Source organism: Caloenas nicobarica, chromosome 4, assembly GCF_036013445.1.
Source record: "Caloenas nicobarica isolate bCalNic1 chromosome 4, bCalNic1.hap1, whole genome shotgun sequence".
Classification (NCBI taxonomy): domain Eukaryota; kingdom Metazoa; phylum Chordata; class Aves; order Columbiformes; family Columbidae; genus Caloenas; species Caloenas nicobarica.
The window spans coordinates 63092535-63105078 of NC_088248.1; the positions used below are offsets into that span (position 1 = coordinate 63092535).

The window sequence follows — 12544 nt, forward strand, 5'->3', positions numbered from 1 at the left end:
TTTAATAAATGTGCTTAATAAACTCCCTTACGCCAGAGGCATTTATGCGTGCCCTACTTTCATGGAGAAACTGTGGAAAAGAGCAATACTGAAGTCATGATAGCCAAAAATGTAGCATGCTTCAGTGTGCTGAAACAGCTGGAGGATGGAGGTAGTAAGTAACAAAGTTGCAATGTTTGTTAAATAAACTTTGTATTTTTTTTGCTTAAAGTTCTAGAGATTTATGGTTGCTCGGCCAGACTTTTTCAGGAGTTTTGAACACCTGCAGTGCAAGTTGCCTTGCCACTTATCCTTAAAACATATGCTTTTTTGTCTTACTAGGCAGAACTGTTTTAAAGAGAAAGAAAAGCTTCCTTCACCTTCTGATAGAATTTGCTTTTTTCATGGGATTACTTGCTTAGTATATAAGTAAGCTCTCTCATTTGTTTAATTTGATCCCAATGCTACCTTTCATGTAGCTCAAACAAATTATGAACTGTAGGAAAAAAATAAATGTGATTTCTCTTACTTTGTGTTTCTGATGATCCTCAAATTCAGTGAATACTTCATAAAGTTACATTCAATTCCTAGCATAGTGTTGTTTGTTGTATATATACACAAGTTACTTTATCGCAGAAATACAGGCTCATCTGTTGAAGAGTGGAATTAGACTTTGAAAAAATTGGCTTTGACTCCTTCAGCTTGTGCATAAGTGTTTATAATATTTTTACAGAAATATTTTATTAATTTCTCTGTTACTTCTATAAAGTGTGATTAAAAAATTGATCATACATCCAACATGCTGTATTTTTTCCAGGTCTACAGTGAATACAGAGCCAGTCTTGCATTTGACCTTGTTAGCAGTCGACAGAAAAATGTAAGCCTGCAAATAAAGTCGTTCTCTTGTATTAACTAACATAATTGGGGGGGATATATTGGAACAAATACTTAAAGAAATACATACAAAGTGTTACACTCCTACAGCACTGAAATTCTACTCTTTTTTTAAATAAGAGGTAATAGGAATATTTCCTTGTGATTTCTATTCTTATTTGTATCCAGTTGTTCAGGTCAGTTTGGACTTTATTTAATTTATTGTTGAAAAGTCTCTTCCAAATACACTTAGAGTCAGGGGATGATTGTAACAACTTTAACATTTTTGAGATATATGGGAAGTAAGTAAGCTTAGCAAGATGTTCTTGAGATAACTTTAAATTACTTTTCATTTTACTTTAATTGTGTGGGGTTAAAATAGAGTATTCATTAGGAATTTGTATTACTTCTTCACAGAGAGCATGCACAGATGTATAGGGATGTTTATATGGATGTTACTGTTGTGGCGTGGGTATTTACAGAACACAGACTGCTTGTGGCTTTCATTAGTACTGTATTTGGATGATTGTTTGCAGCGCACATTTCCTGGATGAGTCTGTTAACTATTAGTGAGTGCTCTCACTATTAAATGAACTCTAATATAATTTGTCGGTGTTTTGAGTGTGTTTAATAACTATTGCTAGGAATGCGGTAGTTATACCTCAAAAAGAAGTTATACATCTTCAATTATGAATAATTAATTATTAATAATTTGTTGATTTTTAAAAAATCAGTTTATTAATTCTGAAAGCTCCATTACTTTTCCTAAGGATCCTCTGTGGAAAATGAGGTAGCATCATATAGGCACTGATTTTGGCATGGCATTCAAAACTGCATGAAAGCTGTCGTGCAAAGTAGTGTTTTGAGAGTTCAAATGTAAACATATTTTCAAAATTATTTTAACACATTTATCTTGAGGCTAATTAAAGATGTTTGTAGATTATTTAAAATTGCTATTGTGATGGATAATTGTTCTTTTGTCCCTGTTACAGGTTTTTCTGTACAGTATTTAAGGATCAAAGTCAAATTAATACAAAAAGGTCTCTAAGCTAGTAATAATGGACAGATGAAATATCATAGCGCATTTGAATTCAGTGTCCTAATTGCTCTCGATTTAGAGATTTGTATTATACTCCAGTTGCTCTTGATTTAGAGCACTGAAGCTAATCTTGCCGGTCATGGTAGCATTACATTTTAGTCTGAGAGTACAGCTATCTGCATTTGAATTTCAAAATGTGAATAGGTACACTTTATACCAATATAGTGTTTGTTAGCAGGAAATGATTCTTATCTAGAGGGTGTGCCAAGCTAAAATAAGCTCATTCCTTTGCATAAATAGTTCATTATTCTTCATGTTTGGTTGGTTTTTGTTGTTTTGTTTTGTTTTGTTTTTCTAGGCATATACAGATTATAGTGATTCAGTTTCCAGAAGAATGGGTTTCATTCCTCTTCCACTGGCTGTTTTAGTAAGTTGTATTTTTCCTGTCAGTTTTCTGTCAATAAGATCTCACTCTGTGGATACCTCCCTGTGAGACAGCTAGCTCGTTTTGATGTGTTGAGGATTAAATGATCAACTTGAGTAACTGAAATGATGCTGCAAGGTTGAGTTAGTATCCAGGATAACCTATATCACATACTAATTACGACTTCACAGATGTGTTACTGTTTATCAGCCTTTCATAGAAAATGGAATATATATTAATTTTATAGAATTCATATGCACTTGAACTGTAGCAGTGGAATTAAACTACATCTGTGCTTATGAAACGTTTATTCCTTTTGGCAATTATCCTGTTAATTCATTCGGAATAGTCAAAGCAGCTGGTTGCCAGAAGGTTAGCAGTAGCATACAAGGTTTTTTTAGGTTTTTCATAGGAGTCCTTGTGCTTGTCCCTGTAATGGTATGCTTAATTACAAAGTTTTCTTTTATATGGGGCACTGAGCTTCTGAGCTGTTGTAGAACACATGATTCTGAAATAACCCTGTTACACGGACATGCTGCTATAAAATGAATCACTTCATTATTGGAATTATGTCCACATGCTGTCTGTTCTGAATTAGCTGTTGCAGAATGTTTTCTGTAAATAGCTGCTGACTTTCCCCATACACACATGTAGACAAGCAGTAGTTACTTTAATACTGAGAATGTGGCCTTACTTTGCCAGCAAAGATGCTAATTCATAATTTTCCTGGAAGAATATCAATAGGAATTAACTGTAAAATATAATGTTCTCCCATAGAGATGGGGAAAAATACTGTTGACAGGCTTTGCTTAGTTTTTATCCAGAATTTAAAAAAACAAACCCAAGCCAAACAAACCCAAACCAAAATCAAAACAACTATGATCATAATCATGATTTTTTTTTTAATACGTAAAGTACATCCAGTTAGAATTCAATTGAAATGCTTAATTGTGTTCTGATATGATATCCAGGATACTAATGAGTTTAAAACAAATTGAAGTGCTTTGCAAACTTGGAATCCTAACCGAAATACTGAAATAAAATTAAGATTTCAGGATTATTTGCTACTAAAACTCGGGATTCATATGCCTAGTCCACAAAGCAATTTTGTATTCAAAATATGAGCATAGTGTAAAACACTGATTCTGCTTTACTGCATCAGCATCTCTTGACATAATACTTCTTCAAACAAAAACCTTGAATAGTTAGCACTACCAACAGGAACATTAGAGTATTTTTTTATTAATGTAAATGTTTCTACTTCTGTCTTGAATTTACCAAATAAGAAATGTCTGTTAAAATATTCTATTAATAATTGTATGCTGTATGTTTTCACTGTTTAACTTTTATCCTTAAAACAGCTCATCAGAGTCGTAACAAGCTCAATAAAAGTACAAGGAGTCTTAGGTTATGTTTGTGTTGTGCTGTTCTACTGCGGGTAAGTAAATGCACACAACTGAAAAGTATTTGCCACTATTTGATCAGATAGGTGGAAAAGTCTTGTGTTAATACTTCTAGATACAAATGTAAACACAGATTGTGTTCAGTAGAACATAAATGTAAAACACTTATGCTCATAAACTGCATTTGAGAGTGCAGATTGGTCCCTAAATACTGTAACTGCATTGGGGGATTGTAGCCCTCAATAACATTTGTGATGAAAATAACTAATGGAAACATGATTGAAAGTATTTGACAGGCAAGCACCATACCTCTGCATAAAAGGGGAAATTTAATTCTAAGGATCACAACTTTCTGTGAGAAGAATGAAACATTCAATATGCCAAAAAAAAATAAGGAGTTTTAGTGCTCTGAGTAGATCTTAAATTCTTCTCTCTGGTAGCTAAATGCAAGGTTTTCTTCATATTAGGAAACTGCCATATGAAAAGAGAGTAAATGCAAGGCTCCCCTTTCTGGGAAGGGTGGGATCAGTAAGCGATCTTATTTAAGGAACATAATGTCCTATAGCAATTTGTTTTCCAAAACCAATAATTTGCAAGTATCCTTTCAGTACCAAGTCAGTTTATACTTGCGTTATCCTTAACTTCTCACCAGTTGATCCGTACTTCCGAGATGTGTTTAGTTATATTTTAATTCCAATCTAGTTTGCCTGTTCTGAGGCACTTGCTGTAGAATATATGGGGATGACCAGTTTCTAGGAAAGCTGCGTACTGAACTATGTCAGCATGTCGCAGTACTGTTTGATATTGGAGTCCTCCCAAAATTGATCATAAAGAATTAAATGATTCAAATTGCTGCAGCACAGAGAACCTACCTACAATATTGTGAGAACGTCTCTTCTGATGCCTTACCGAGCTATGTTTGCAACTGAAGGCAGCAAGACTTGGGAAGTACAAGACTTCTGGGTCTGGTGCAGTGGTTCAGCAGATACACTGGGAGCAAGGAGGCTGCTGTTTTACATTACCTTTATGAAAAGAATAGGATTACTATATATTTTTTATGAATAGGGAGACTCTTATCTCTAAGCTAACCTTGATCTGCCAAGAAAGTAGAACTTGATCTGATGTGTCTAGTCCACATCAGTGTAGAGACGCATCTCTAGTGTCGGATAATTAGGACTTTGAGATATTGCATATAGGCCAAATATTAAATTGTTAGCCAAGTTCTTCTGCACCGTACTTTGATTTCTTCCCCACCGTACCACATGTAGTGCCCATGTTCTCCATAAAGCCAGCTCTGTACAACTGAAAGCACTATGCCCTGATCATCACATGCAAGCTGTGGTTATACCAAGCTCAGCACCTTGCTTCTGCTCAGTGGTTTTTCCTTTTTCCCAATATATGTAGTGTTTCCCTGCATCTCCCATTCCACTGCTGCAGCCCAGTCTCTGTGGCTTGGAGGATATAGGGCAGGAAAAAATAATGTGATTAACATAGAGGATTAAATGCTGCTCTTGGAAGGCATGGGTGACAAGAGTAAATAAGGTTTTTTTATTTTGTGCTTATTGAAAAGTGAGAACAGATTTTTACTTCTGCCATGATCTCAGATTTGGAGCTAACTCACCTCTTGCATCTTTCAAGTAATTTGTGTTTTGAACATAAATTTCAGCTTTTCATCAGATTAGTATAGCATAGATACGTGAGAAATAGTCTGATTAAAATCTGAAACAGTTAACTGGGCAAAGGATTGAAACTATAATGTGGAGCACATTTGTTTGTATTGATATTTAACAACTGTAATACTGTAAGTTATACTGTTGAAGAGTCTTGCCCAGCATATGAAACCTGAGCTTTATTTTTCTATGATTTTGAATAACTGCAAACTTATATTGTTGTTAGAAATTTGAGCCTGGGGTAGACTGACAGAAAAGAATAGAGGAGACTCACTAGAAACTCTTGCATAATTTTCCATGAGAAGCTGGAACTGATACAGTAGAGTGTTGATTTATGGCCTTTTCAAGTTCTGATCTCATTAAATCAGAGTCAAATCATGCTGTAAACACCTATTCTTTCACAACAAAAGCATGTTATGTAAAAAGTGCAGGGAAAACATCTCTAAAACTCATTAAAAATGCAGGAGAGCTTCTCAACTCTCAGAAACAAAATCTGTCCCGATAACCTAATGAAATTGTAGAGAATCACAGCTTTCAGCTTGTATAAAATATCTTCTTTGTGGTTGCTTGGATACTAAAATGTGAGTTTCTTCTGAGTACTGTAAGTGGTCTGCTCTGCTCATTCTTCCGTTTCTCTAAATTTCTTCTACAAGTAAATGTATTGCATAAAATTCCCTTAAAAGTGCGGTGTAGTTTGTTTTTCTGTTTGACAAATTCTGATTACATTAATGCAGTGAGAGATAGCATAGCTGCTGCTGAAGTGTGCTTGGGTCACTTTATGCTTAAGTAGTTAGACCCATGCCATGGATCTATGAATGTTCACTTCAAGTCATCTTTTTAGTCTGTTAGCAATGTACATCATAAACAGATTTTCAGAGAGTGGAGAATGAATTCAGAGTCTGCATTAGATTAACTTTTGTTACGTTTGCATAGAGAATATATATATATTCATTGTATGGAGAACAGATCACTATTCGCTTGTTCTGTAGTGAGCCTTCACCTGCTTCACCTCTGCTTTCATCTCTGAAGAGGACAGGGGTCTGCGTGTTGTGTGACTTAGATTTTACAAACCTCATTTGAGTTGTAAATCTAAAAGCTCTTGATGGTAGATGAGACCTTCCTGTTCTTCAAATGAGAAGACAGGTTTAAAAAGGGACTTCAATGACTTGCTGAAGTTTGTGCTGCAAATTAGTGATAATAGAAAAGGAATCTGCCATCAACTGGGCTGTGCTATGATGGTCATGCAGTGGTGCCTCTTGGGGTTTGTTGAGTTTTATGGACTGTCCTTTGTGATGTGAAAAAGGAATTTTTGTGATTAGCCTGTAATTTGAAAGCTAGATATTTGCTGTCTTGTGGTTCAAAGTCCACTAGTGATCCTTGGCAGGGCACACTTAAGGCTACAGTTTTAACTGTAGCACATTTAATTTGGATTTGCACTGTTGAGGGGCCTTTTTAGTTCTGTGTTTAAATATCTGATGCATTGAATGGCTGCTTAACTGTCCTTGTAGTTCCTGTATTAAACTATGATAAAACCTGATGTTTTTTTTCTCTAGATGCCTTCTGAGAGAAAAAAAAAAAATTTAAAAAGGCATTGAATCTGAAATAAATTGTTAGGAGAAGGAAATTACCTTTTGATGCTGCTATTGAAGGGATTTAATTCGTTAGCTAATCCTTCCAAGACAGCAGTAACCATATGCAATTATTGTAATATGAATAATTGCAGTATGAACAATATGCAGTAATTTTAATATGCTAATGCAAATACGTAGACAAATCCTTTTATTTTTCCAGGTTAATATCTCTAAAAGTCCTTAACAGTATTGTATTGCTGGGGAAATCCTGTCAATATGTAAAGGAAGCAAAAATGGAGGAGAAATTATTCAATCCTGTCGTTACTGCCACCCCAGGGAAAGCAGCTGGCAAACAGCAAAGCATGTTTAAATCTACCCACGGTAAGACTAACTACCTTGTTTTGTTTTCAACTCTAATGAAAATTGCTTTCAGACTAAATTTAATATTAAACTAGATGTATGACATTGTTTCCTGCACAGTAACCCTGTTGCTGGACCTTAATTGTACCATATCACGGCTATGAACACGTCTGTAAATGTAATAGGATTTATTGCTTTCAGTTCATGAATCTTTCAGTTATAAATACTCATCTCTGATAAGATGCCACCCTGATAATGCAGAGGTGATAGAAACATCAGAACAACAGCGTGCTTTTGTTTGAAAATCATAATCATAGAACGGTTTGAGTTGGAAGGGGCCTTTACAGATCATCCACTCCAGCCCCCTCTGCCATGTCACTACACAAATAAGTAACTATTTACACATCATGTCTGGCAGTGCTGAAGTTTAATAAGGAAGCCATCTATGAATTTCTTATGGAAGTTAATGTAAAACATGGCACACAGTAGATATGATTACTTTAAAATGTCATGAAAACATGAATGAAAAGCTTTATGAAATCTAAGTAGGAATTTCAGCTGGTCTCTACTCACTGCATTTCAAGTCTGTGCAGCAGTGGTTTTCTCAGGATTAGCAGTTAATACATAATTGGAATGGGGCATTGTTATATTCCTGTGACACGTTGTAGAAGGAAACAGAAACCTTCATTGTTCCAGCCAACTGAATTGGATTGTATCTCTTCCTCTGTGAAGAGCGCAATGGGAGCCCTAGAGAACTGAACAGTGAGGCTTTTATTGTGATCGCTCAGTTTCTTGCCAAAGACTTGAACGACTTGAAGTGTAAGGTACTTATTAGTCGTCATGGTGTCTTGCCAGCAATAGTAGAGTTAGGAATCTGTTAATGTTTCAGTCATAAATCTCTATATCTCACCTGTGTCAAATCACATCATGCAGAAACTTGGTGCAGACATTTATTTTTAAATAGCTTAAATTCATAGAGTTGCTTTTGTTTCATCATGAAAGAATGTAATATGAATTGGTCTGAATGCCTTTTGCCTTTCATTAGACAACTGTCATAATGATAATGTTTTGATAAAAGACTCTAGTCCTACACTTGAATATGAGGCTTAATAAGCTATACTTACTTAGATTGACCCTTAAACTTACTGTAAATAAAACTATTTTTAGATGAAGCAGCAGCCATTTTACCAGGTCAGTCAGCAGAGATGCTTATTTCCTCAAATGGAAAGATTTTTATTGAAAAGTAGCAATCAAAAAGCTTTGCTGATTTTTATTTAGAATATTCTGAATTTCCATTGATGAAAAAGCTCAGCTTTTAACAGTTTTTCAGGGGGGTTGTACCTTTTATCAGCTCTCTGTTTACTAGAAACCCAATTATGTGAACAAATGATTTTTACCTTCCTCAGCTTCTGTGTGCCTGCATTATTACTGCTGGCTCTGCAATATTGATTAATCCCTGTGTCCTACTTACCAGCTTTTTTTCAAAATAGTCTCTCAACTCATCTCTTACTAGAATGAGGGTGAGGGAATTAATCTAGTCTACTTTCTATCAGCTTGTAATGTAAGTCAGTTTATTTTCTTAAGAGTTTCCACCTCATGCACAGAAACAATTTTAAATTGTGAAGGATAAAATTTTAAACTTACTCTTAAAGGATGGAATTTCTAATTACTGATAATCATTTATAGACTGATCGGCTTTCTCTGAAAGTTACTGGGTTAGAAAATACCTTTGTAACAAAGCTCTACAATTAGCATTACTTGTTGCCTTTCTTGATGCAAGTTTAGAACCTTTGACTTGCATAAGATTATAGAGAGTAATCCATGTACCTTCAAGTGGCAGATGGTATACTGTGAAGAGCTGCTACACAGAAAAAAAAGCTTTGGAGTAATTTGGATAGTGCTGCTATTCTGACAAATACTGTTCCCCTGGGCTGGTCTGCAGTACTCTCCACATTAGTCAGATTTTTTTCAGATTCCTTTAGAAACAATAACTCAGTCTTTATGAGGAGGTGGTAAATAGGAAAAATTATTTCCTGCTCGTTTGCTTGTGCATTTTAATACTTCAAATGTTTTAACAAAATGTGGAAACAGTATGTGGATATTACTTACAAATATCTTGGATTAATGGAGCTAGTGTTCAATTCCACTGAAGTAAGAGACAGGAATAAAAACAGACATCTTTAACAGAACTGCTTTAGGAGCCAGTGCTATTAAGTGTGTAGCACTGCATGAGTCATTTATTAGCTATCCCTAGAGAGCCAGGTTTATTGTACAGATATAGAGAATTAGGCACATCTAGTTCCCTCTACAGAGATTCCTTTTCTTCATTTCAGTAGAAAATATTTGTGTGATTCACACAACTGTCAAAAATCTTTTTGCCTAATCCAACAACAATGAGTACATAAACCAGAAGAATGGAGTGTATGTCCTAAGATCTGGTGCTTATGCTCTTGCTCCGTATCTGAACTTCTGTAGAATTCATTTTCTATCCTTTTATCAAATTAGAAAAGGAAATATGTTATGGTAAAACTAAAAGGTAGTGGCTTCGCCAAAGCATTCCTCTGTTTCTGCTGATTTGATGCAGCACACTTTTTCAGGAGAGGTTTGAATGAAGCGGGATGTTATAGATGCCTCAGGATGTCTGTGTTAAATTCATTATTATCTTTGTAACTGTCTTCTGTTCCAACAGGAATTTCCACAGATGAAAATGGATCTACATCAGTTACCAATCAGCCTGTGCATCAGAAGGAGAGTACGCCGTCTTTACTTGTAACAAGTAATTCTGATCAATTCCTGACAACTCCTGATGGAGAAGAAAAAGATATAAGCCAAGACAGTTCAGAATTAAAACATAGGTCTTCAAAGAAAGACTTGTTGGAGATAGACAGGTTTACTATTTGTGGAAACAGAATTGACTAAGTTTGATTTTGTGTTGTTTTTTTTTTTAATCAATGTGCTAAGGATACTGAGCTGTTGGGACAGCAGATACTACCAGAATGGACAGTTGCCAAAAAAGGCACATAAATATTTATTTAAAAACTTAAATTATTAATGGCAAAAAAAATATTAATTTCTTTCTACAAGTAGCTTGGCTTGGTATCTGGTCAGGTCAAGTAAGTGATGTTTAATTTGCCTCTTGGAAAATGTGGTGGACCATGAGTCTGTAGCCTGGTGGCAGACCTGCAGTATCATTTTTCTGGAAAATAGACTGGAAAAAAAGCATAATCCTGCTCTGCGTTATGAAACCATTCTTCTAGAAGATACTGCTTTTCATGAAGGTTCCTCCAGTGTAAGGATAATCCTGGAAATGTATGACAACTTGACCAGAAGCTTGCCTTTCCAGTTACCTGTTTTATTAAACATCTGCAAGCAGAATTCAAAACCTGTGCTCATATCAACAAACGCATAAAGCATTGGTACATAAAACAGTAAGTCAAGATAGTTATTCTTGTCAACAAAATTCTTTTCAAGATGTACCTTGAAAATCTTGTAATCAGAATAAAATTTTGCCTTTAAATGAAAGACTTACTGCATACTATTTTATCTAAATACTAAACACAAAGGAAAGATCACAGTAATGAAGGTTCTGCTTAACTGGGCAAATAAGCAGCATAATCATTTCTTATGTTGTGTGTCCTGCAAGGCAAATTATTTATAAAATTATTTTTAAAAGCTGAGGATTTTTTGTTGCTAGAGGAAAAAATAATAAAGGGGCACTTGAGGAAACGCAGTGTGAATTGCAGCAAGCAACTGTTGTGTTGGAACTGTGCGTATGGCACTAACACAGCAGAAAATAACATTACACTGCTTTTTGGGTTTAACTCTGGTTAGAATGACATCTGTGTATTAACTTGCCTGAGAACATGCATATAAAAGCTCATACAGACAATCAAGTTGGAATTACTCATTTTAATTGATTGGGCTTAGACAAGTAGATGGACTAGATCTATAAGGAGCATTTAAGCATTACAATGCATCTTAATTTCTGGTGTGAGATACAGTTGTGGGAGAATTGATGAAAGATGGTTTGGAATCCTCAAGACCAAGAATGGAGTAAATTTGAGCTCAAAACTTAGACTGGAGAGTTGTATTGGAAGAGACCCTTTAGTTAATGATGAATTCTTTATATATTATTGTTAAAACACAGCATTAACTTCAAATGCCTTTCAGATATATAAGTAAGCACCAGTGCCACTTTCCAAGGGAAGTTATCATAAAAGTACTTCAGTGCTGAACAAATGAAGACAAAATTTGCTCTTTGCTAATTTCCTAATTTGTCAGAGTGGGAAAGCGAAAGTTTATTTGCTTTATGAACATGTGAAAGTTTAATGTATATGCTAATCCCTGAAACTTGCAGGACTACAGTAATATAGCACATGGAGACAGGTGGATGGAGTTACCGTGTATCCGAGCGGACTTGGCCATGAGGCAGCTTTGCTGTCCAGGTCAGTGGGTCTGTGCTGGTGGGAGCTGCTCGCTGCAGGCTTTGGGCCTCTCCTCCCCCATCAAGAGTAGCTGGAGTAACAGCCAAAATCTGTGGTTACTGTTCAGGGATGAGAGTGAAGAGGACTTGTGCTGGGGAAAAATCTGAAGTTCTTTAATTTTTGATGTATTTATACTAATTGGAGATGTTCACACATTGAAATTCAGATTATCTGTCAATTTGGTGTGTCTTATTTTTGAATTATTTAGCAGTTGCTAAAGAAAGCTTGGAGTTGCTTTCATTTTTTTTCTGTTGAATGACATTCTGTATCAATTTTATAAGTGCATCTTGTGTGAAACTCAATAAAATTCAATTTTGTAATATTTGTTTAAAAAAGGAAAAGTATGTCGTCGACATTTCTTTCTTAGTATTCAGAGTTGGTGAACTTGCAACGTGTTTACTGTACCAAATTCTGATTTCGATGAAATAAGATTCTTGCAAATGTGGGGCACGAATGTGTGTAAGAACTGGGTTATCAATGGCTTTAGATCTGGTTTATTTCTGTAGCAGTTTGTTATTGCCACTTGTAGGAAGAAGGAAGGTATTGATGCTAAAGGCAAAACTCATGTAAATGAAAAAATACTATGTCTTAAGGGAGCTGTAATTTATGCAGTCGGTTACTACAGTTGCATTAGTTGCACATGCACAGCAAAGCCAGATGTAAGTGCGGTGTAAGCGTAGGCAGATCCTTTCCCGGGCACGTGGTGGTCGCAGTGACGGGGCAATGGCCGCCTGCTCTCAA

General features: G+C 35.5%; 1 protein-coding gene across 6 annotated transcripts in view; it reads left to right on the top strand.

Moving 5' to 3' along the window:
* Positions 1-12081, top strand: part of TAPT1 (transmembrane anterior posterior transformation 1) — a 46554-nt gene extending 34473 nt beyond the window's left edge. For all 6 annotated transcript variants that reach the window (XM_065634545.1, XM_065634546.1, XM_065634547.1 and 3 more), the window contains 5 exons: positions 797-856; positions 2250-2318; positions 3677-3753; positions 7180-7340; positions 10009-12081. In XM_065634545.1, the coding sequence (XP_065490617.1) occupies positions 797-856; positions 2250-2318; positions 3677-3753; positions 7180-7340; positions 10009-10238 (597 nt within the window). In that variant the 3' untranslated portion in view covers positions 10239-12081. The remainder of the gene's footprint in view (positions 1-796; positions 857-2249; positions 2319-3676; positions 3754-7179; positions 7341-10008) is intronic.
* Positions 12082-12544: the final 463 nt, after the last annotated feature.